General features: G+C 50.2%; 2 protein-coding genes across 2 annotated transcripts in view; both read left to right on the top strand.

Annotated features, from left to right (window-relative positions):
- Positions 1 to 23,655, top strand: part of LOC128266590 (F-actin-monooxygenase Mical) — a 44,146-nt gene extending 20,491 nt beyond the window's left edge. Inside the window, 23 exon segments of the mRNA XM_053003235.1 lie at positions 2,767 to 4,445; positions 4,505 to 4,637; positions 4,697 to 5,190; positions 5,616 to 5,677; positions 5,961 to 6,035; positions 6,327 to 6,593; positions 7,393 to 7,935; positions 8,303 to 8,566; positions 8,644 to 9,055; positions 9,135 to 9,250; positions 9,417 to 12,131; positions 12,133 to 14,574; positions 14,939 to 14,980; positions 14,982 to 15,011; positions 15,526 to 15,684; positions 16,422 to 20,447; positions 20,659 to 20,691; positions 21,494 to 21,767; positions 21,890 to 22,094; positions 22,154 to 22,231; positions 22,291 to 22,391; positions 22,531 to 22,727; positions 22,790 to 23,655. Of these exon segments, the coding sequence (XP_052859195.1) occupies positions 2,768 to 4,445; positions 4,505 to 4,637; positions 4,697 to 5,190; positions 5,616 to 5,677; positions 5,961 to 6,035; positions 6,327 to 6,593; positions 7,393 to 7,935; positions 8,303 to 8,566; positions 8,644 to 9,055; positions 9,135 to 9,250; positions 9,417 to 12,131; positions 12,133 to 14,574; positions 14,939 to 14,980; positions 14,982 to 15,011; positions 15,526 to 15,684; positions 16,422 to 20,447; positions 20,659 to 20,691; positions 21,494 to 21,767; positions 21,890 to 22,094; positions 22,154 to 22,231; positions 22,291 to 22,391; positions 22,531 to 22,727; positions 22,790 to 22,795 (14,352 nt within the window). The 5' untranslated portion in view covers position 2,767 and the 3' untranslated portion in view covers positions 22,796 to 23,655.
- Positions 349 to 1,129, top strand: LOC128266584 (uncharacterized). Its single transcript, XM_053003205.1, has one exon. It carries the CDS (start codon positions 540 to 542, stop codon positions 1,011 to 1,013), a length of 474 nt encoding a protein of 157 aa, XP_052859165.1. The 5' UTR covers positions 349 to 539; the 3' UTR covers positions 1,014 to 1,129.
- Positions 23,656 to 24,263: the final 608 nt, after the last annotated feature.

Below are 24,263 nucleotides of genomic sequence, written 5' to 3'. Positions count from 1 at the left end.
CCATTTTTTGCTTGCATTACGAAATGGTTGAAAATCATTTCCTTAAGCACGCAACGAAAGGACTTCCTGTTCTGTTCCAAAGAGTTCAGCCTCATAAAAGGAACCTTCCGTTTATCTCATTGTTCAATTTGACAGATAAAATAAAGGATTTGCGCATACCCATATCATCTTCTTGATAAGTAATTCAAACTATTTTTTCACAATATTAGATGCTTTAGAATTTTGTCAGTAATGAATATTTAGAACAAAAGTTAATTGACCCTCAAGAAACTCCTACTTTTATCTTCATTAAAAAATTGGAAATCCCAGCAACCCTCTGATCTTATCTCCAATACCTTGTTACCATTATACTCATTTTAGTGTATTTCAAACATCGGGAGAATCTACATTTCTTTGAGTGTTTTCCAACAAAAATATTTAGATTTCCAAGCAATACCATACAAATTCATTGTTAATTTTTAGCAACACCTAAAGCAAGGAACAAGATCGAATTAGGAAAGGCACAGTGCCGCAAACAAAGCGCATCTCAGATTCTCAGTATGAATCCCACCAATTTGGGCAGGCAGAACGGAGCTCTGGTGCTGGAGGTGTTGAAGGTGCTCGGTCGTCCGGCGACCAGTTACGAGGTGGCCGAGCGGGTGTCCGACGTCTACCGGCTGCCGCTGCTCCCCATCCGCCCGGTCGTAACCGACGTCCTCGAGGGCGGGTTGCGCCAGGGGTTCTTCAGCTGCTCCAACGGTCGATACTCGGTGGTACAACCGGTTGTGGACCAACTTGGCCGGGACATCGATCAGTATGCGGTCGAGATCCTGGCGGGGCGCAGTGCCGCCGGAGCCTTGCCCCAAATGTCGCCCCTAATGCTCAAGCTGCAGCAGCTGGACGGATCGCCGCCCATGGTGTTCGTGGATGGGTACCGCCGGACGGTCTCGGGGGAGCAACGCGAGCGGATGCCCTCCGGTGATGTGCCCCTGGACGCCCGTCTCCTGATGTTGCCCGTCTCGCCCCTACTGTGAAAATTCTCAATTTTTAAAATTGTTTCACCCATTGCACAGATTTGTGACTTGTGCAAAACAAAATATCTTCTGGCGTCCAATAAACTCGAAGCAAAGCTGCGAATTTGGACCAAGAATAGGTTTTGTCAGGTAATTTTATGGTGTTAGGTATAAGTTCTCAATTTGTTTGTTTTAGAATTAATTTGTTACATTTGATCAAGCTAGACATTAAGATAGTAAGGGTTGCTCTGAAATCATTAATGTGACTATAAAACAGCCCCTTTTAAATCCCTGATGTAGATGATCCACTAATCTTGATAATGCTTCCGAAAATGGGGCAATGACTCGTCCTCGTTTGTTCATTTTTTTTCCCAGGGGCTATTGTCCTTTGTGCGAGTGAGCGAATAAATACGAGACATTCACAACCAGCAAGCACTCGCACAAAGAACAAACAGCTGCGGTCTTGTGGCTTACTTTTGTATTTTTTATTTTTCATTTGCCCCGTCGCAAATGGCACTCCACTTCAGGGTTCCCACCTTGCAGCTCCCACTTGGCAGCGCCCATCTCCCAGTTCTCAGCTCCCAGTTCTCGGCTTTCGGTTGCCGACTGTCCATTGTCAGGTTGTTGCCTGTCTAGGCCGATCCAAACAGAAGTTCAAACTCGAGTGGCAGCTTTTACCGGCTCATTTGCCTTTGGCTTTTGTCTGGCTCACTTGTCAGCTCTCAAAGGCTATTCCAATTATAGCCAGAAGTTTGCTCAAATAGCTTTTTCACAAAATGCTCTACTTCAGTTCAAATGGGTTTAATTGGCTATTTTTATTAATTATGAGGGTGCAAACATAACTGTTTAAGGGTATTCAGAAGTTGAGCTTTTCCCAAGTAGATTTCCTTGTTGATTTCCTGCTTTTCTCTACTTTGTTCAACGGTTTTTATTGCTGCCGCTGGACCTCGGCATGAGTAATTCTGATCTGTCTGATTTCTGATTCAATTAATTGAAGTATAATGCTCCGGCCAGATTTAAGTTGTCATTTGAATCTGTAAGCGAAACAAACAGGAGAGCAAACAAGCAAAATGATGACAAGTTCAGTTTAAAAGCTCTTTGTCAGTTCCTTGGGGTGGAAGAATGAACGGAACGGGGACGTGTTTCTTTCAGCCTTCCGAGAATGTTTTAAAAGTAAAACTTGTATTTTGTTTACATTTACATACGAGGCAGTCCTTTATGAGTAAACACGAGATGGTTCGTTGACTTTAAAGGAGGTCGAGGGTTTGTTCTTGGAAATGGGACATTTTAGACCTCACTTTTAGTTACATTCAAACCAGCAGTTTTTAATCAGTTTTAAAGACTGTTTGGTTAAAGTTAGTTAAGGTATCTATAATCTTTTTAATTATCAGATTTAATACTTCAAATAATGTACTAATTACAGCTCAAATTTATATTATTTATTTAATCGTGAAGAGGTCTATAGGGTATAAAAAACATTGCCAACAAACGAACATACAATACATTTAATAAATCGCTTAATTAATTAAAATTAATTTGACAGTCAAGACAGTGCAAGCGAAATCCCTGGCAAATGAACAGAGATACTTTTATATGATATATTAGAATGAATGAAAAACTTGTCAAAAATAAATTGAATTCAGCAACGAAAACGAGCAAGTAAACATGTGTGAGTTGTATTTCTTCAACTGCCGTGTTCAAGTGTCGTTGTGTAGTAGTCGTAGTCGCCAATCCGAAATACTCTACTAATTGTCAAACCTCTGTCTTCCTGCAGAATGAGCCGCCAACACCAGCGGCACCACCAGCAGCACCACCACCTGCCGCCGCAGCAGCAGCAACCACTGCAGCAGCAACAGCAGCAGCAGCAGCTGACGGCGCAGCAGCAGCAGCAACAGCAGCTGCTCATGGCGGAGCACGCGGCTGCCGCGGAGGCGGCGGAGCTGTTCGACCTGCTGTGCGTGGCCACCACGATGCGCCAGATCCTGGCGCTCCACCGGGCCATGTGCGAGGCGGTGGGTCTGCGGCCGTCGCCCCTCAACGACTTCTACCCGCGGCTCAAGGCCAAGGTGCGGTCGTGGAAGGCGCAGGCTCTGTGGAAGAAGTTCGACGCCCGTGCCGCCCATCGGGTGTACGGAAAGGGAGCCGCCTGCACCGGCACCCGCGTCCTGGTCATAGGAGCCGGCCCCTGTGGCCTGCGCACCGCCATCGAGGCGCAGCTACTGGGCGCCAAGGTGGTGGTGCTGGAAAAACGCGACCGCATCACCCGCAACAATGTGCTCCATCTGTGGCCCTTCGTCATCACGGATTTGCGCAATCTGGGCGCCAAGAAGTTCTACGGCAAGTTCTGCGCCGGCTCCATCGATCACATCTCCATCCGGCAGCTGCAGTGCATGCTGCTCAAGGTGGCGCTGCTCCTGGGCGTGGAGATCCACGAGGGCGTGAGCTTCGACCACGCCCTGGAGCCCTCCGGCGATGGTGGCGGCTGGCGGGCGGCGGTTACTCCCGCGGATCACGCCGTCTCCCACTACGAGTTCGATGTGCTGATCGGCGCGGATGGCAAGCGGAACATGCTGGAGTTCAGGCGAAAGGAGTTCCGCGGCAAGCTGGCCATCGCCATCACGGCCAACTTCATCAACAAGAAGACGGAGGCGGAGGCCAAGGTGGAGGAGATCAGCGGGGTGGCCTTCATCTTCAACCAGGCCTTCTTCAAGGAGCTGTACGGCAAGACGGGCATCGACCTGGAGAACATCGTCTACTACAAGGACGAGACGCACTACTTTGTGATGACGGCCAAGAAGCACAGTCTGATTGACAAGGGCGTCATCATCGAGGACATGGCCGATCCCGGCGAGCTGCTGTCCCCGGCCAATGTGGACACACAGAAGCTGCACGACTACGCCCGCGAGGCAGCCGAATTCTCCACCCAATACCAAATGCCCAATCTGGAGTTCGCAGTTAATCACTACGGCAAACCGGACGTGGCCATGTTCGACTTCACCTCCATGTTCGCCGCCGAGATGTCCTGCCGCGTGATCGTGCGCAAGGGCGCCCGCCTGATGCAGTGCCTCGTGGGCGACAGCCTGCTGGAGCCGTTCTGGCCCACAGGATCGGGCTGTGCCCGCGGCTTCTTGTCGAGCATGGACGCGGCTTATGCCATCAAGCTGTGGTCCAACCCCCAGAACAGCACACTCGGTGTGCTGGCCCAGCGCGAGAGCATCTACCGACTGCTCAACCAGACCACGCCGGACACCCTGCAGCGCGACATCAGTGCCTACACCGTGGACCCGGCCACACGCTACCCGAACCTCAATCGGGAGTCGGTCAACAGCTGGCAAGTGAAGCACTTGGTGGATACGGACGACCCGTCCATTCTGGAGCAGACCTTCATGGACACGCACACCCTGCAGTCGCCGCATGTGGACACGCCGGGCAGACGCAAGCGACGCAGTGGAGGTCAGTCAATGAACTCCAATTGTTCCGCCCGTATTTAATAGTTATTTTACATTTTTTAGACCTATTGCCGCAGGGGGCCACTTTGCTGAGATGGATTAGCGCCCAGCTGCATGCCCATCAGTTTATTCCGGAGCTCAAGGAGGCATCGGATGTATTCCGCAATGGACGAGTTCTCTGTGCGCTCATTAATCGGTGGGTTTTTCCACTACATTTTTGGGCTTAAAACACAAACTTAAACACGTTTCCCTTAGCTATCGTCCTGATCTCATCGACTTTGCTGCCACCAAGGACATGAATCCCATGGAGTGCAATGAGCTGGCCTTTGCCGTCCTGGATCGCGAACTGCACATCGATCGGATCATGAGCGCCAAACAGTCGCTCGACCTGACCGACGTGGAGTCGCGCACCTGGCTAAACTATTTGGACCAGATATGCGAGCTGTTCCGCGGCGAGATCCCGCACATCAAGCACCCCAAAATGGACTTCAGCGATCTGCGGCAGAAGTATCGCATCAACCATACGCACGCCCAGCCCGATTTCTCCAAGCTGCTTGCGACGAAGCCCAAGGCCAAGTCGCCGATGCAGGATGCGGTGGATATACCCACGACGGTGCAGCGGAGGTCGGTCCTGGAGGAGGAGCGGGCCAAGCGGCAGCGCCGCCACGAGCAGCTCCTCAATGTGGGCGGAGCTTCGGCGGGAACTGCCGGAGTGGCCGGAACCGGAACGGCCACCAGTACGCCGCAGGGTGTGTTGAAGATTACCATCTTACACCATAGTCTTGCAAATAAGTGAATCTCGGAGGGGCTGCAAACTGCGCATTTATGTCAAATTGTAAAGTGGCAATAAAGTCTAGTCTAAACTAGTTTTAAATCGATTTTGTATAAATTATACTTCGCATAGCTTGATTTAAGAACTTCAAATATACATCAATTTTCCAACTAAGTAAAGTAAAAGGTTAATTTTCACAAATTGGACTAAGAATAAGATAGAACAAGAGCACTATGCGAAGTATTGTTTTCAAAGCGCTTTTAAACTAGATTAGAAGCTTTATTAATTTGCAACTATGGTGCAACTTTGTGTAGTTATGTATGTAGCCACTCCAGAGAATTGTTTATTTGAATCCATTTATAAATGTATACTTTATACTTTGTTAATTTGTTTTTCCAACAGGTCAAAATGATACACCACGTCGGTCGAAGAAGCGCCGCCAGGTCGACAAAACCGCCAATATTGTGAGTAAATGCTGGCATTATATTTTAACATGGATTGGTTCATACGCGAATGTGCAGAAGGTCTGAGCAGTGACTTTGCGGCACTCAATTCAGCCGTTTGCACATTTTGTTATATAAACACATACATTAAGAATATTTCTCGTTCATTACCATTGATCGTTTAAAATTGTTTAAACTCAGCTCAACTCATGTACATTCAAAGAAATTATTTGTTAATCGCAAATGTATAACAAGCAAGAAAACCAAATTCATAAAACCAAACCATCGAAAATCTGTTCCCAAGGTTCAGCTCCTGCTGAGAACAGCTCTCTGTCATGAAATCAGTAACGCCATTAGCGCATTCGAAACCATCAATGAGGTCAGTTCGCTCAGTGTCCAGGTGTCCCAGTGTCGTCTACATGTCCCATCGTGTGATGCGTAACCCTCGACCCCACACTAACCAACGTAGCATTTTCCCAGTCAAGCCAAGTAGTCACTTAGATCTAGATGTCCGTTCTGTGTCTGCGTCCCACGCCAAAGCACCCATACATCCCCTAGTTCCCACAATCACACTCGCTCGAAATCAAAGTCCCCTGCCCCAGAATCCGAACCAGAATCCAGAACCCCTCCGAATCTGTCCAATGTGTTGACTCTACCCTCTGCCGCGCAGGAGGAGCGCCAGCAGCGCTTGCAGGAGATCGAGGAGAATCGGCAGGAGCGGATGAGCAAGCGGCGCCAGCAGCGCTACCACCAGACGCAGAACTTCTACAAGAGCCTGCAGCTCCTCCAAGCGGGCAAGCTCCTGCGGGAGGGCGGCGAGGCCGGGGTGGCCGATGATGGCACCCCCTTCGAGGACTACTCGATATTCCTCTACCGCCAGCAGGCGCCCGTCTTCAACGATCGTGTCAAGGACCTCGAGCGGAAGCTTCTGTTTCCCGTAAGCGACGAGAATCCCCGCATCTCGCTCTTGCACGCTGCGTCTTCTGCTGTGTTGTTGTTGTTGTCTTGACCTGTTTTGGCCCTGCGCGGGCCACTGTTGATCCTAACATCTGACTAATGCTCCAGTTTTGCCCCTTGAAGTCACTCAAGAAAAGAAGATTGAAGCAACTAACAATAATAACTGCCTGAAGAAAAAATTGTTTCTAAAAAGTGTTGATATGTAACGTATTAACATAATTGTTGGAAAATATTTAAATGATATTTTTAACATGTGTTTCAAATAAATATGTTACGATTTGGTTCGAAATATTTTAAATATGGTATACTCGAGGACACCTCCTTTTCGAAAAGTAAAGTTCGTTACCTAAATGTAACTTCGAATGGCTTTGAACTCGTTGCCAGTTTGCTAAATGTTTAAAAACCAATTTAAAACCCTTCGCGACTCGGCTCTAATATCCGCTGTGCATTAACGTTTAGTTGTCTAAGACTCTAGATTCGGCTAGGCCATTCTGCCACATACTAATGTATTACTTGCTAAGCTAAGCTCGTTTATCTAACCCATCCGAATAGGACATTTTGTAAAGCTTACGTTCCGTTGTTTGCCTTTTTATTTGATTGTTTATGTTGATTCGTTGCTAGACGATTAGTAATCAGAAGTAAAATATTTATGCCTATCTATACATTTTGATTTCTCCACCCCTTTCCACTTCGCCTCCGAACTTTAATAATTTAAATGCCCAAACACCAAAAAAAAAAACACGACCACAAACACACTGTCCGTCACCCGAAAACCAAAGGATCGCGAACGGGGAGATATTCCTTCGGCGTTGCCGCGCACTGCGGACGAGCAGTTCAGCGATCGCATCCGGAACATGGAGCAGCGGATGACGGGTCGCGGTGGCCTCGGCGGCGACAAGAAGCCCAAGGACCTGATGCGGGCCATCGGCAAGATCGACTCCAACGACTGGAATGTGCGCGAGATCGAGAAGAAGATCGAGCTGTCCAAGAAGACCGAGATCCACGGGCCCAAGGGCCGTGAAAAGGTGCCCAAGTGGAGCAAGGAGCAGTTCCAGGCGCGCCAGCACAAGATGTCCAAGCCGCAACGCCAGGACTCGCGCGAGGCGGAGAAGTTCAAGGACATCGACCAGACCATCCGCAACCTGGACAAGCAGTTGAAGGAGGGCCACAACCTGGACGTGGGCGAACGGGGTCGCAACAAGGTGGCCTCGATCGCCGGCCAGTTTGGCAAGAAGGACGAGGCCAATTCGGACGAGAAGAACGCGGCCAGCAGCAATGCCACCACCACCACCAACACCAACAACACAGTCATACCCAAATCTGTGAGTAATTTTGTGTTCTCCCACCACCACCACCACCACTCCTTGTATCTATTGTTTTTCGTTTTGTTTGGGTTCCTTTGTTATCGGTTGCTTTTTGCTTTGCCATATATTGTGCATTACCTTCGTGGTTGCTTCCTGCGGTTGCTGTTACTGTTGCTGCTGTCTATGATGTTTTTTTTAGCGTGCTTTAAGCAAAAGTCTAGGCAATTTCCCATAAACACTCATGGTCATCAAGCCACATATACCCGCTCATTTGTACATGACACCCATCGAATGCAAAGCTGCAAACGTTAAATTGTTACCGTTAATTGTACACTAAGTCCCACATTCAAACATCGTCTAATATTAAACCATTGCTATGATGCAGAGCTCCAAGGTGGCGCTGGCCTTCAAGAAGCAGGCCGCCTCCGAAAAGTGCCGCTTCTGCAAGCAAACCGTCTACCTGATGGAGAAGACCACCGTGGAGGGTCTGGTCCTGCATCGCAATTGCCTTAAGTGCCACCACTGCCACACGAACTTGCGTCTGGGAGGCTACGCCTTCGATCGGGACGATCCGCAGGGTCGCTTCTACTGCACCCAGCACTTCCGGCTGCCGCCCAAGCCGCTGCCACAGCGCACCAACAAGTCCAGGGTGAGCATTGATCTGAGGTCCATCAAATTTAAATGTTTTTCATAATTAATTCAACCCACCATACCACATCCCTGCAGAAATCCGCTGCCGCTCAACCCGCCTCGCCTGCCGCACCACCGACGGCTGGAACTGTACCCGCTGCGGCGGCGAGTGCCGAGCCCATGGACACCACTCCGCCCAGGGACCAAGTGGATCTGCTGGAGACGTCGCGAGCCACCGCCTCCGCCGATGCCATGTCCGATGACGAGGCCAATGTCATCGACGAGCACGAGTGGTCGGGTCGCAACTTCCTGCCCGAGTCCAACAACGATTCCCAGTCGGAGCTGTCCAGCTCGGATGAATCCGACACGGAGTCGGACTCGGAGCTGTTCGAGGAGGCGGATGACTCGCCCTTTGGCGCCCAGACCCTCCAGCTGGCATCGGATTGGATTGGCAAGCAGTACTGCGAGGATAGCGATGATTCCGATGATTTCTACGACTCTAGTGAAGGTATTGCGGGTGAGTGGGCACTGAAGGGGAAGTTTCAAGTTCGCAGAACTAACATTTTATTCAATCCTTTCGATTCTAGATGATGGCAAGGATGACACCGAGGGTGAGGAGTTCAAGAAGGCCCGCGAACTGCGCCGCCAAGAGGTTCGACTGCAGCCCCTGCCCGCCAATCTGCCCACGGATACGGAGACCGAGGTGGGTCACACTTTGCTATCTTGCCTTTTGGTGATGGGGAGACTAACCTTCTCATTATTCTCATTTATTCTCCCTGACTCTCTTACGATATTCATTTAATCTCCTTGTCATAATGGTGTTGGTTTCACTTTTGCCCTTAAAAATCATAAATTCTCCAATTTATTAGAAACTTAAGTTAAACGTAGACAATAAAGAGAATGTGGTGGACAGAAGCTCTCTGAAATCGGGCAACTCTTTTGAGTCCGCCCGCAGTCAGCCCTCCACGCCTCTGGCCACGCCCACTCGTGTGGAGATGGAGCAACTGGAGCGGAATGCCCCCCGTAAGTTTAGCAGCGAGATCGAGGCGATCAGCGAGAAACTTTACCACATGAACAACATGGTCAAGATGAACAAGGATCTCGAGGAACTCGCCAAAGAGAATCTGGTCAAGAGCGACATCCTACGCAAACTCACGCTGAAGGAGAAGTGGCTGGCCGAGAATGCGGCCATAGCAGCTGGCCAAAAGGTGACTCCCGCTGCAATCTCTGATGCTCCCGTCCTCCAACCCAAGTCCAAATTTGATGAGAAGTTCGAGAAGGTGGTGAGTCCACCTCAACCGGCGGCGGAAGCCAAACCCAAGCCTGTCATTGATTTCAATCTGGATGAGCTGAAGCCACGAAAACCCAACTTTGAAGAGCGTCCAAAGGAGCAGCTGCCCCGGCCAGAGGGTTTGAAAAAACCCAAGGGAAGCAGCACCAACGTGAGCCGTTCCAACAGCTTAAGAAGCAACGCCAGCAACGGAAGTCCGAAGGTGAAGAAAGCTCCCATTCCCAGTGACAGCAGAATGCAAATCCAAGGGATCTTAGGATCTTTAAAAAAGATTCAGCGCCAGAACAGCAGCGATCAGGATGAAGAAATGGACGTAGATGATGAGGCGGATGCCGAAAGGCAACCCAATAAGCAGCTCAACAGCAAGTTAAAGGAAATCCAGGCCAGCAGCTTTGCCGGCACCATGGATCACATAAAATCCCAGCTGACAATGCCTACCGTAAGTGCCCAGGCACCGGCCTCCATGGACCTCTCCAAGTATTTCCCCAACCAGAAGCAGGAGAAAAGCTCTGCCAGCAGCACAAACAAGAACCAGGTGACCCTCAAGGATGTAAATCTGTCCAAATACTTTCCCAGCAGTCCGGCTCCGCAGCGCAGAACCGTAGAGACAGTAGCCGAGCGACTGAAGAAGTCGCAGACTGAGGCATCTCTGGCCAAATCCAAGGTCCAGGAGGAGAAGACCAAGGACCAGGAGGGGAAGACCAAGAACCAGGAGGAGAAGTCCAAGAACCAGGAAGAGAAGGGAGGGCAGCACAAAAAGAACCCTGAAAAGGTGGCGGATTCCAAACCAGTGCTACCCAAACGACAGGCCTCATTGGACACGTTTAGCTTAAGGGAGCACCAAATGGATGGAGCACTCGACCTAACCAAAAAGAAGGCTCCCGCAAAGGCGGCTTCGACGGTTAAGAAACCAGCCAAATTGGGAAGTACCACAACCATGACGAAAGCCACAGCCACGTCCAAAGGAAAGACTATTAAGATTGTAAAGAAAATCGTACCCAAGGGAACCAAAGCCAAAAAGGCGGCAGCCCAAGAAGCAGCGGCGGCTGCAGTCGAAGTTGCTCCAGAGAAGGCACCCCCAAAGGATGAAGCTGAACGAATTTTGGATGAAATCCTGGGAGACGGAGAGGTGCGCTCGCCCAGCTCCGAATATCAGCGATTGTTTCAGGATGAAAAGTCACCCAGCGATCTGTCCGACAACATTGATCGAATACTCGAGGAAACCGGGCTGGATCTGGAACTGGGTCTTCCCAGGCGCAGTAGTAAGAAACTATTGAAAACCAAGTCCCTGGGCGAGGGCGAGTTCGATTTGAAGCCTTCGAAAGAAAGACTGACTGGGGTCCAGAATATCCTCAAGCGATTCGAGTCCATGAGTTCGGTTACCTCTCAGACCTCGCAGAATAGTGAGGAACAGGCGGCGTTCAAATTGCGTCGCATGGAGTCTACCACCAGCAATCTGAGCAGCTTGACCCGCTCCAGGGAATCACTGGTCTCGGCCAGCGATTCGATGAGCGATTTGGACAAGACCATGGAGTACCTGCGCAATGAATGGCGCAACGAGGCCACCAACTTTTTGCAGAAGAAGCGCGACAAGTTCTACGCTCAAAAGGAGGAAAAGCCAAAAGAGGTTAAGGTTCAGGCTAAAACAGATCCTTTTAACGATCTACCTGTGCAGTATCGCGACTCCAAGCTAGCCAAATTCTTTGGCCTAAACGCTCGCAAGTCACCGGAAAAGCGAATGTCTCCCATTAAGAAAAAGAAATCGCCCTCTAAAGCGCCAAAGGCGCCCAAGGCAAATAACTCGCTGGAGGAGCTGGCTAAGATTAGCAGTGTTCGTCAGGCCAAACAGGCGCAGAAGAAGGCACCCAAAATTGTGCAACCGAAACCCTTAAAGCCAGCCACTCCTGTTCCAGATGATTTTGAGGTTCTTGATCTGCTGGACAAGGCCACAGAGGCCAAAGAGCTGGAACGCTCAAAGACCAAGAGTCCGGCTGTAGAACCCACTAAAGCGGTGCCCATTGAAGCCGTAGTGGAAGCTGTAGTTGAAATTCCCCTACCAGTAGAAGACATTAAGAATCTACCCAAGACAGGCTGTGACAAGTCCTCGAACAGCTCACGCCGTGGCTCGCAATCCAGTTTGGTTATGTCGCGGCGGCAGTCGGAGATTTCTTTGAACGAGAAACTCAACCAGGAGGCACTCGTTGCCTTGAGCCACTTGGAAAAGGAACGGGAGGCGGAGCAGGTGGACGAACTCTTCCAGAGCATGGTGGAGGACATGGAGCAGGAACCGCAGGCCTGTTGCCATTGCTGAGCCCCAGGAAGATGACATCGATGCGGACTCCCTGTGCACCACAATCAGCAAGAGTCCCAGCGCTCAACCAGTCACGGTCGTCAAACGGGGCAGTTCCGAGGATCAGAGCATCGAGAAGCTTTTTAGTCACTTCTCCGATGAGATGTTGGTCAATGTTGAGTTCGATTCCAACGATGAACTGGTGGGCATCACACCAAGGGCCACACTCGTTGCCAGAAACACAGCGGATCGGGATTATTTGGATAAGCTAGAGTCTCTGGAAAGGGACGAGGAGGCTTTCCGGCCAAATATTGGGGAGAAATTCCAGCAGGACAATGGCCAGGATGAAGTGGATGGCAATCACTTTCCATCACGCCCGCAGCGCAGACCGAAAAGCAGTTCTTCTTCCAGTGAACCATCACTCCCGGTGGCTCCTCAAAGGCTGAAGAAAAGGCTGTCAAAACTGGATCCTGGGGATATGGCTCCTTCTGTACAGGATCTCCTACATCAGGTTTACATTAAGAATGTTCAGCCTCAAATCTTGGAAGTAGTTCCAATCGAAGGCAGTCAAACATTAAGGTTTCCAAGCATGTTGGCGGAGGTAGATATGGACCAAGTGGATCGTCCGAAAGAGGTAATAAAAGAAAATGGTTCCGCTACTGAAGAAGACAAAGCGGTGAAAGTAAACCAACCAGAAGAGGTTCCCCAGGCCGTTCTAAGCCCTCAAAAACCAACAATCAGTCAGAGTAATTCGCTCAAGAGCGAGAACTCATCCGGCAGCAGTCTAGTGGAGGTGCCAAAGATTATAACACCACCCAAGTCAAGTAGCAAGGAGAACTCCTCGGATTGGGACATGGAGAAGCTGCCCGCATCGCCCATGCCGCGTCGAAGGCTGCTTCAAGGCCACCAACAGCCATCGAAAGCCCAAAGTGTGGCCAGCAAGGAGAGCTCCCTGGAGTGGGACATGGAAAAGCTGCCCAACAGTCCCATGTTGCCTAGAAGGAACAAGATGCGGCCCATCTCACCCAGCACGAGTTCCGTGCAACTTCTGAACAATCTAACCACCGACGCAGACGATGAGGCGGCCCAGCGACGCCTCATTGAGGATTTCGAGCAGGAGAGAAGGCAGGCGCTGATCAAGCGGGACGAGAGCTTCGAGGTTATTGCGGCCGAGCAGCGCAGACGCGACTCCTTGCAGAGCAGCAGCAACTCGAGTGGGAAGCGCAGCTTACCACCGCCCACGCCGCCCACAAAGATGGGATCCCGACGAGGCACCACTCAGGACACGAATCGCACCCAGGACACGGCCACGCGGCACGAGGGCACGCCGCCGATGTTCAAGAAGCTGGATGTCGATGGCAGCGCCACCTCCATGGACTCCACCGCCTGTTCCACGCGGCGCAGCTCGTTTGCATTTATAGAGTTACAGGACAACAAGCCGGTGATAGTGCCCATGCCCAAGAAACTGAAGCTGCCGAAGCCGGACCAGCCCAGGTTCGTTCCCGAGCCGTTGGCCATTGATGAGCCCGTGCCCGAGGTGTTCCAAGGTCGATCCTGGCCCAAGGCCCAGCTCGAGGGGGAGGGAGATCCAGAGGATCTGGATGAGGAGGAGCAGGCGGAGAAACTCAGGAAACAGCTGCCCGAATACGCTCGTTCGGATTCCCCGCCGTCGGCTGCTTTCAAGAACCGCAAGTGGCCGGATGGAAAAACCGTTTTTGACAAGCGTGCCGAATCTCTAGAAGAGGATGATATTTTCGCAGGATTACTGGCCACCAAGAAAAGAGGTTTGCAAGGATTCAAGGAAAAGCCGCGTTCCCAATCGCCGCAACCCTTCAAACCGCTGGCCAATAGCTCCCGGCAGAGCTCGAAGTCGTTTAGCGACCTCAAGAAAGGACCCTCGCTGCAATCGCTGTCGGCGCAATCCAGCCAGGACACGGACACACTCTCCACCACCACCACAGTGGCCACAGCTCGTCCTGTGAGCTACACCAGCTACGATGACCCGATGGACGCCAGTACCCAGGCCTTGCTGGATCGTAGCAAACGGTTGCACAACCGCAAGAGGGATTTCGTGAACGAGCGAGTGGTGGAGCGTAATCCCTACATGAGGGAGGTACTCCGCAGCACGGACCGCAGGGAGTACGATGATGTGGACGAGGATCTGACCAGCTACAGGCCAAGGCATTATGCCAGTTCCACGCTCAATCGCTTTCCGAATGCCTCGACAAGGAAGAGCAACAACTACGACTACCTCAGTCCCAGCAGTGATTACCTGGCCAGGAGAAGCTACAACATCCCCAGCAGCAGTGCCATCAGCGGCAGCAGCTACTATCCATCGACCAGCTCGCGCAGCTCACACCTGAGCGACCTGTTCCGACGACGCAGCCCCGCCAGCGGATCCGCATCCGTATCCGCGCTTTCCGGCTACGGCAGCAAAGAGTCGTGCGTTATCTCTTAGGTTTTGAACCCTGAACCACTCACCAAAGCAGCCTTCTCTCTTTTTTTTTATTTATATTTAACCCCGTTGTGGCCGCAGACGACGCCTCAACTACTATCTCTACTGAGAGCCAACCCAACGTCAGCGAAACCAACCCTAGAAACAGCACCCGACCCTTGGCCCCTGACCCCGACCACCATAAAATACACTATAGGTCCCCGATCAACCCACCAAACAACCAACCAAACAACCAACCAAACAACCAACCAACCAACCATGCTAGACCGCCCGCCCGCCTGTCTGCTCTCGATGTGCCACGCCTTCAAGTTCAAGTTCAAGTCCAGTCCAAGTCCTCCGAACAGCCAAAGACTAGATCGGGCTAGCAGCCTCTGATCGAGTTAGCCACTTGATTGAAAAGTAAATGCACCTGGGTACGATCTACGAAGGTAAATTCAAGCACAGCCGTCCCCGAAATGTTGCGCTAACCCCGAACTTGAGCAGCCCGAAATAAAGCCGAAAGTTTGTAGTCTCTAAACCTGTAAAGTCTTAAAGCCTAAAAATTACCGAATACTGAATACCGATTCTGTTGTGTCGTTCTGTTGCCGTCCAAAAACAAAAGGTCTAACCCCACCCAGCCAATCAATCTAATCCCGGCCAGCGTTTGTTCTGTCCTCCAGCGTTCCGTTCCTTTCGTTTCCCTTCTGGATCGTACCTAAAGGCATGACGCCGCTGTTTTGTTGCTGATTAACCCACTACTCCGACTAATCAGCATGCGCGAACCAAAGGTGTTTGCTGTACATTAAACGCCGCCAGCGAGTGCGGGTTGTAGAATCTGACCGATCTCTACTGATCCCCGGCTCCCTTCGCTTTTGTTTTACTTGCCTGTTCACTTGTTTACTTGCCTGTTCACCTGTCACAGCCCACACTAATTCGACTGTGTTCCCGTGGCTCCACTTGCAGGTTCAAACCGAGTCCGAGAGCACCTCGCCCGACGAGGTGGAGCTCAACTCTGCCACTGAGATATCCACCGACTCCGAGTTTGACAACGACGAGATCATACGCCAGGCGCCCAAAATCTTCATCGATGACACCCATCTAAGAAAGCCCACTAAGGTCCAGGTGAGTGGTTGATAAACTTATGCGAATATTAGTGTTTATTTATTTTGTTTCATAATATTAAAGTCCATATCTCAACATTTTAAAACCAAGAAAAAAATTATTTAGAGTAATTTGAGTTTTTTAGTTGAAAATGCTACCAAAAAAAAAACCAATTCTGTTTTAATACAAGAACGTAAGCAACCTTCGACAAGTCGATGTTTACACAACCTTGCAACAATTACAATACAAAAATTAAATATTCTATAAAACGACTATCTTGCTTAAAAACTATGAAGCTATGACGATTTTCCGCTGACTATTTATAACATTGTTATTTCAACTTTATGTTCTTGCTGCCCGATTTAAATAAAATTAAAACAGATCTGAAATAACCATATCTCGACGTATATTCAAATAAATTAAAACAGCGAAGTTGTTATGTTTTTTATCATGTATTTTTCCGATTGTTCCCGTATGTTACATCCTATAGAAGCCATTCCGTCTTATATACTTCCTGTAAAAGAAAGAAAACTTTTATTCAGATAGCTTTAGAAAAGAGGGACTACTTTGCGTGGGCAAAAAAGGTTGACGAGCATTGTATAACAAATTCCAGTGCAAAGTGTGCTTAAACTTATTTCGCACACTGTATACTTTATATGGTCGGAAATGTCTCCTTCACTGTAAAACCCTCTACAAGCGGTTTCGCTTATGAAACCTCTTGTTCTTGACTTCTTTCTAATTGATGGTTTCTTTCGCAGGTCAAGTCCACCATGATCGGACCCAATGCAGCCGCTGCCGGACTCCACCAGAAGCAGCTGGCGGCGCGGGAGAAGGGTGGCAGCTACCTCCAGAAGTACCAGCCCCAGCCGCCGCTGCCGCAGTTCAAGCCACTGGTGCAGGTGGACCCCACCCTGCTCATCAGCAGCCACCGCGCTCCTCTGCAGAATCCCCGGCCAGGAGACTACCTGCTGAACAAGACGGCCAGCACGGAGGGCATTGCCTCGAAGAAGAGTTTGGAGCTGAAGAAGCGTTACCTGCTGGGCGAACCGGCCAACGGCAACAAGATCCAGAAGTCGGGCTCCACCTCGGTGCTGGACTCGCGCATCCGCAGCTTCCAGTCGAACATCTCGGAGTGCCAGAAGCTGCTGAATCCCAGCAGCGACATCAGTGCCGGCATGCGCACCTTCCTCGATCGCACAAAGCTGGGCGAGGGCAGCCAGTCGGCCGGACAGTCGGCCAACGAGCTGATGCGCTCCGCCACCAGCAACGTGATCAACGACCTGCGCGTGGAGCTGCGGATACAGAAGGCTCCGTCCAGCCACTCCACGGACAACGAGAAGGAGAACGTGTTCGTGAACTGCAAGAACGAGCTGAACAAGGGCATGGAGTACACGGATGCGGTGAACGCCACGCTGCTGGACCAGCTGGCGCGGAAGAGTTCGCCCACCACGCCCACGAACAATAAGACGGTGATCGAGGTCATCGACCTGGTGACCCCGGAGAAGCCGGTGGCCATCATCGATCTCACTGCACTGGAATCGCCCAAGAAGCAGTTGGTGGACGGTGGAGCCATGGATGTGGACGATCGCCTCACACCGGACAGCAACAAGATCAGCGAGCTGCAACAGCAGGAAGTGAAGGTGAAGGAGGAACCCAAGCCGGATGTGTCCCGGGATGTGAAGGAGTGCATCCCAGACATACTGGGGCACATCAAGGAGTGCGCCGGAGCGAAGGAGCAGGGTGGTGGCGAGGAGCAGCAGAGTCTGCTGGAGCAGTCCGACGAGGAGAAGCGCGACTCCCCCGAGAAGGATGTGGCCGAGCATGAGCTTTACGAGCCGGACAGCGTGCAGATCCAGGTGCCCAATATCCCCTGGGACAAGACCAAGCCGGAGGTCATGTCCACCACCGGCAGCAGTGGCTCCATCTGCTCCAGCTCGGAATCGTCCAGCATCGAGGACATTCAGCACTACATTCTGGAGTCCACGACCAGTCCGGACACCCAGACAGTAGGCGGCAAGCACAATGTGCCCCGGCTGGAGGTGCACGACACTAGTGGCGCCTTGATGCAGGTGGACAGCCTGATGATTGTGAACGGCAAGTACATTGGGGATCCCGATGACGTAAAGTTCTTGGACATGCCAGCCGATGTGATTGTTCCGCCCGCTGCGGCGCTGAAAACCAGTGAACTGGAGATGGACGATGACCACGAGACGGAGCCAGTGACAGCCACGCCCGAGCCGGCAGAGTGCACAGTCATCGCTGCCCCGCCGCCGCTGCCCGAGATGGGACCACCCACACTGAAGTTCGACACCAAAAACGAGAACAAGATCGAGAGCTTAAAGAACCTGCCGCTGATCGTGGAGAGCAATGTGGAGCACAGTCAGGCGGTGAAGCCCATTACGCTTAATTTGAGCAGTTTGGCAAGGACGCCAGACACTCCGACCACGCCCACGGGGCACGATAGCGACAAAACGCCCACGGGGGAGGTGCTGTCCCGAGGATCCGATTCGGAAACAGAGCTTACGGGCACCGGTCAGGGGCTAACGGAAACCGAACTCTCCGACTGGACGGCCGACGACTGCATCTCGGAGAACTTTGTGGACATGGAGTTCGTGCTCAACTCGAACAAGGGCACGATTAAGCGGCGCAAGGAGCGGCGTCGTGGTGGAGCAAACAAGCTGCCCAGTGGGAACGAGGTCATCCATGAGCTGGCCCGACAGGCGCCAGTGGTACAGATGGACGGGATCCTCAGTGCCATCGACATTGATGACATTGAGTTCATGGACACGGGATCGGAGGGTTCCTGTGCCGAGGCTTACTCCGCCACGAACACGGCCCTCATTCAGAACAGGGGTTACATGGAGTACATCGAGGCGGAACCCAAGAAGACGACACGCAAGGCAACTCCGCCGTCCAGTTACGCAGGCGGCAACCTACCGCCGCTTGTGACAAAACGGGACGAGAAACTGGGCATTGATTACATCGAGCAGGGAGCGTACATAATGCACGACGATGCCAAGACGCCGGTGAACGAGGTGGCACCCGCCATGACCCAATCCCTGACAGACTCCAGCACCCTCAACGAACTGGACGACGACAGCATGGCTGGGCTGGGCTTGTCCCAGACGCAGCCGACCACAACGGAGGAGAGTGAGGCGTTGACGGTGGTCACCAGCCCACTGGACACGTCGTCGCCCCGGGTGCTCGACCAGTTTGCCTCCATGTTGGCAGCGGGCAAGGGCGATTCCACGCCCAGCAGCTCGGAGCAGCAACCAAAGACCTCCACGGTGACCAGCAGCAGCAGCGGGCCCAACTCCTCGACGCCTGGCAACGCCTCCAAGGAGGGGGCTGCCCAGGAGGAGGACCTGCAGATCCAGTTCGAGTATGTGCGAGCGCTGCAGCAGCGCATCTCGCAGATCAGCACCCAGCGGCGCAAGAGCTCCAAGGGCGAGGCGCCCAACCTTCTGCTGGCCAACGCGAGCGCACCTGTGATAGAGTCTGTCGAGGATCAGCCCAGGCCCGCTGAGGAGAATGTCGCCTCGATGCGGTCGCGCAGCACCAGCATTTCCGGCAAGGTACCTGAGATTCCCACGCTCAGCAGCAAGCTGGAGGAGATCACCAAAGAGCGCACCAAGCAGAAGGACCTCATCCACGACCTGGTCATGGACAAGCTGCAGTCGAAGAAGCAGCTGAACGCCGAGAAGCGTCTGCACCGGAGTCGCCAGCGCAGTCTGCTGACCAGCGGCTATGCCAGTGGCGCCAGCCTGAGTCCCACGCCCAAGTTGGCTGCTGCCTGCAGTCCGCAGGATTCGAACTGCTCCAGCCAGGCCCATTACCATGCCTCCACGGCGGAGGAGCGGCCGAAGCCGCCGGCGGAGAGGCCGTTGCAAAAGTCCGCAACGTCCACCTATGTGTCGCCCTATCGCACTGTCCAGGCGCCCACACGCAGTGGAGATCTCTACAAGCCCCGCCCATTCAGCGAGCACATTGATGCCGTTGCCTTGACAGGCTACAAGCTGGGCAAGACGGCTTCGTTTCATGGCGGCAAGTTGGCTGACTTTGCCACGCCCATTGCTCCGGCGAGAGTTAACCGAGGAGGAAGTGGAGGAGTGGCTGCACCGGATACAGCTAGCATTTCGGCCTCAACGGAGAATCTGAGAAGCGAAGCCAGAGCCAGGGCTCGTCTCAAATCCAACACGGAGCTGGGTCTCAGTCCCGAGGAGAAGATGCAGCTGATCCGCTCACGTCTGAACTATGACCAAAGCAGGGCGCTCAAGCCAAAGCAGCTGGAGGAGATGCCGTCCGGCGATCTGGCGGCACGTGCCCGCAAAATGAGTGCCTCGAAGAGTGTCAACGACCTGGCCTACATGGTGGGTCAGCAGCAGCAGCAGCTGCTGCAGCAGCCGCCGCTGGATCAGGATGCCGTGCTGCAGGCCAAGGCGGCGGACTTCACCTCCGATCCCAATTTGGCCGCCGGTGGCCACGAGAAGCCGGCGAAAACGAAGTCCGGCCGCCGGCCAAAGGATCCGGAGCGGCGCAGGAGTCTCATACAGTCGTTGTCCAGCTTCTTCCAGAAGGGAACTGCATCGGCGTCCGCATCGGCGGCCACCAGTCCCAAGGAGCAGGGCGGCCCTGTGGCTGCCGGCCACTCTGAGCAGTCAGAGCGACCCGGCACCAGCAGCAGCGGCACGCCCACAATCTCGGATGCGGCGGGCGGAGGCGGCGGAGTAGGTGGCGTCTTCAGTCGATTCCGCATCTCGCCCAAGTCCAAGGAGAAGTCAAAGGTGAGTGTTTGCCCCCGGTTAAATGTATCTTTCGTCGGTGTTGATGTAACCAAATGTTGTCTGCCTTGCGGAGCTTGGCCAGTCCAAGCTATCGATTCGCCCGACCTCATCTAGCATTAAGTTATAATAGCTGCCAAGGACTTGGTGTCTGGTGATTGGTGTACTAAGTGTCTCATTTATAACATTTAAAACTCTTTCCATCATTTTACAGTCTTGCTTTGATCTGAGGAATTTCGGTTTTGGTGTAAGAACTTTTAACTATTCTAAACCCCACTCATCGATCACAATCGAGTTTTCCAAAATTTGTTCCACTCACAAAAGCTTAGTCTTATGATTTTGCATCACTATATTTTGTTTCAGTTTTTTTCTAATCGCACTTCTCTTCATCTGAATGGGCTTTGCTCTTTGTCTGTTTGCTCTTCTATTAACCCAATTAAATTGCAAATACTTTGTTTTAATTTGTTTTCATTTATTTTATTTTCATTTTCTTTTACCCAATTCCAGCTAAAGTTATTTAAGTCATAACTTTTAAGTTTGCCTGCTGTATTATTTTTTATTTCCTTTTATGCCTCCCGTTAATAACATTTATGTTTACTTAAGTTTATTTCTACCAAAAAGGTAGCTGTGAAAAAGGTTTCCAGAAAACCTTATGGATTTTAAGGATGATATGCTGTGTGTTTTTAACTTTAAGTTTTTATTGGTTTAAGTATTGGACACTTTATTGTTTATTGGGAATCGCCTTCGGGGGTGTTATCTATGATATAAGTTCAATGGACTATTTTGCATGATTGGTTGCCCTGGACTTTTGGTTATGGTAATCTATAAGAATTATTTGTTAATTTTTTTTTTGCCTTTGGACAAACTGCACGTTAAATGTATATACCTCAGATAGTGGGTAGTAAATAACATAATGTTTTTAATCAGAGAACTGAAAGTTGTTTATTTCTTCAATATGTCTTTCGCCATCATTTGATACCTCTGAAAACCACACAAACATTTAACCCCATATATATTCTGATACCTCTAAATACAACGCCACACACTAGGACAAGGATATGCTCGTCTGCAACGCTACAACTGCAGAAGGAGCCACACCACTGACCACAAACCACTCGCAAGAGTATCTGAACACCGCGCACAACAGTCGCTACCGAAAGCAAACGAACACTGCGAAACCGAAACCCGAATCGTTCTCCTCATCCAGCCCGCAGCTCTACATACACAGGCCCCACCACCTGGCCGGAGCTCATCCAGGCGCCCTGGACGACCAGACACCACCGCCCATACCGCCTCTGCCACTGAATTACCAGAGATCCGATGGTTTGTTGCTCTCTCTCACTCGATGTCTGCATATCGTGCCCAACCATGTGTCCCATCCTGACCCACTGATTCGTCTAAGTAGAACCCTTTCCATATGGCTGTTAACCAACTTACTCTTGCAGATGAGAGCTACGCTAACGAGACACGGGAGCATAAGAAGCAACGTGCCATATCGAAGGCTTCACGACAAGCTGAGCTCAAGCGATTGCGAATCGCTCAAGAGATTCAGCGGGAACAGGAGGAGATTGAGGTGCAGCTGAAGGACCTGGAGGCACGCGGCGTGCTCATTGAGAAGGCCCTGCGGGGCGAGGCGCACAATATTGAAAAGTGGGTGCACTAACTTGATATTTAATTGGACTCTCAACTAATTATAGACTCTTTTGCAGCCTGGACGCGACTAAGGACAACGATGAGAAGCTACTTAAGGAACTTTTGGAGATTTGGCGCAACATAACAGCACTCAAGTAGGTTTGGCTACAAAGTTAAGATGTCTTGAAACTAATGAGATTGATTTTCCTTTCAGGAAACGCGATGAGGAACTGACCATAAGGCAACAGGAATTGCAACTGGAGTATCGGCATGCTCAGCTCAAGGAAGAGCTTAATCTGCGCTTGTCCTGCAACAGTAAGTACTTACGCTTGGACTTGACTTTTAACTTGGTTTAAAAAGCAAGGACTAAACATTTAAGCTAAACAGAACTAAAGAACTCATTACAATCCAGATTAAATCAAACCCACATTCATTATTTCCACTATAATTACAGAACTGGACAAAAGCTCCGCCGATGTGGCCGCCGAGGGTGCAATACTCAATGAGATGCTGGAAATTGTCGCCAAGCGAGCGGCCCTACGACCCACAGCCTCCCAACTGGATCTCACGGCAGCGGGATCGGCATCGAACTCGGCCGAGGCAACGGGCATTAAGCTAACCGGACAACCGCATGACCACGAAGAATCGAATGTGAGTGGTGCAAAAAAAAAAAAAAAATTCCAATTCGAAACTTACAAACCCTTCCGTTTCAGATTTGAATAGCAAACTTTCCCTGGAGTGTGCTGGTCGTCGAAGTTTTAAACGGACTGTTGAGCCTAAATACTTAAGATGATACAGGGGAGAACGTACCAAAAAGGCAGCTGAATATTAACAATTAACAATACTAGAACCCATGAGCTGTAACCGAAACGAGCAACTAACTATTCAGAGTGATTAAGCAGGCAGAGAACAATTTCAATATATATTTAAGTAGTAAGCCTAACTAGTTTCCGAGATGCGCGCAAGGTTGGTGTAAAAACAGGCAGAGAAGAAATCAAAACCAAAAACTAATTTCGCAATTTGAAAGTAAGGACAGAAGTACGATTGTTTTCGAGAACACCTTTAGTTTTGTATACAACCTAATTGTATGTTTAGTTAGTCGTTGCCACTGAAATCTGTCTGAACTTTGTAAGTCCTATGCAATATGTTGTGTTTTTTTAGTGCGTTGATTTGATGTGTGATTTTGAGCAATTGTAAATGGTCTATTTGAGTTTTCTTAGGTTACTTCACTTAGCGATTGTTTGTCAATTTCTGTGTATACCGTTTGAATGTATTATTATTTATTTGATGATGCACCCGCTAATCCTCCCAAACAGCACAACCCATGTATGTAATATGTCATCTGCTGCCCAACCAAATTCAAAGCAAACACAAAGAGATGCACACAAATATTTTCTATATGCGAAAACCTACATTTATCGATGTAAGGGAGCGAAGCAACCATTAACTGTAACTAATGAAATGATTTAAATTATTGTGTAATTTTATTTATAACCTGCATATATAAACATATTTATCGAATTTATTATGTAACTTTTCGATTTATTTTGAATTGAATAAAGATTTTATGAAACCTAAAGATGGTTAGGGGTTATACAAAAAAAACCAATTGGTTTTCCTCGAGAAAACTTTTTGCTCGGACGGCAGTACATATAGTGACAATGCCCACCTAAAGAGTGGTAATGCAGACAAATATATATAGCCTCAAAACTACTGATTTCGAAGTGGGGTATCTATAACGTTTTGTGGCTATCTACAAATCTGCTTTTCTAAATTTGCGAAAAATGGCTTTGCCGAAAAGTTTCCAAAAGCCTGCAGTTCTAATTCCATAACTTTTCTTTTAGACACCCGATTTGAAAGTGGTATACATTAATAGTTTTGTGGCTTAAGCCTCTAAAATTCTGCTATGAAAAAGGTTTGTATATGCAGATCGATTTTTAGTCATTTTTATGATGTAACCCCTTTCTAAATTTACGAAAAATGGTTTGCCAAAAAATTACCAAAACCCTGCAGTTCTAATTCCCTAACTTTTCTTTTAGACATCCGATTTCCAAGTGGTATAGCTTTATGGTCTTGTGTCTTAAGCCTCTAAAAATCTGCATTAAAAAATAGTTTAACAATTTCGGGTCGAATTTTTGTAATTTTTATGATGTAACCCCTTTCTAAATTTACAAAAAATGGCTTTGC

Source organism: Drosophila gunungcola, chromosome 3R (genome assembly GCF_025200985.1).
Source record: "Drosophila gunungcola strain Sukarami chromosome 3R, Dgunungcola_SK_2, whole genome shotgun sequence".
NCBI lineage: Eukaryota > Metazoa > Arthropoda > Insecta > Diptera > Drosophilidae > Drosophila > Drosophila gunungcola.
This window is presented reverse-complemented; position numbering and strand designations above follow the sequence as displayed.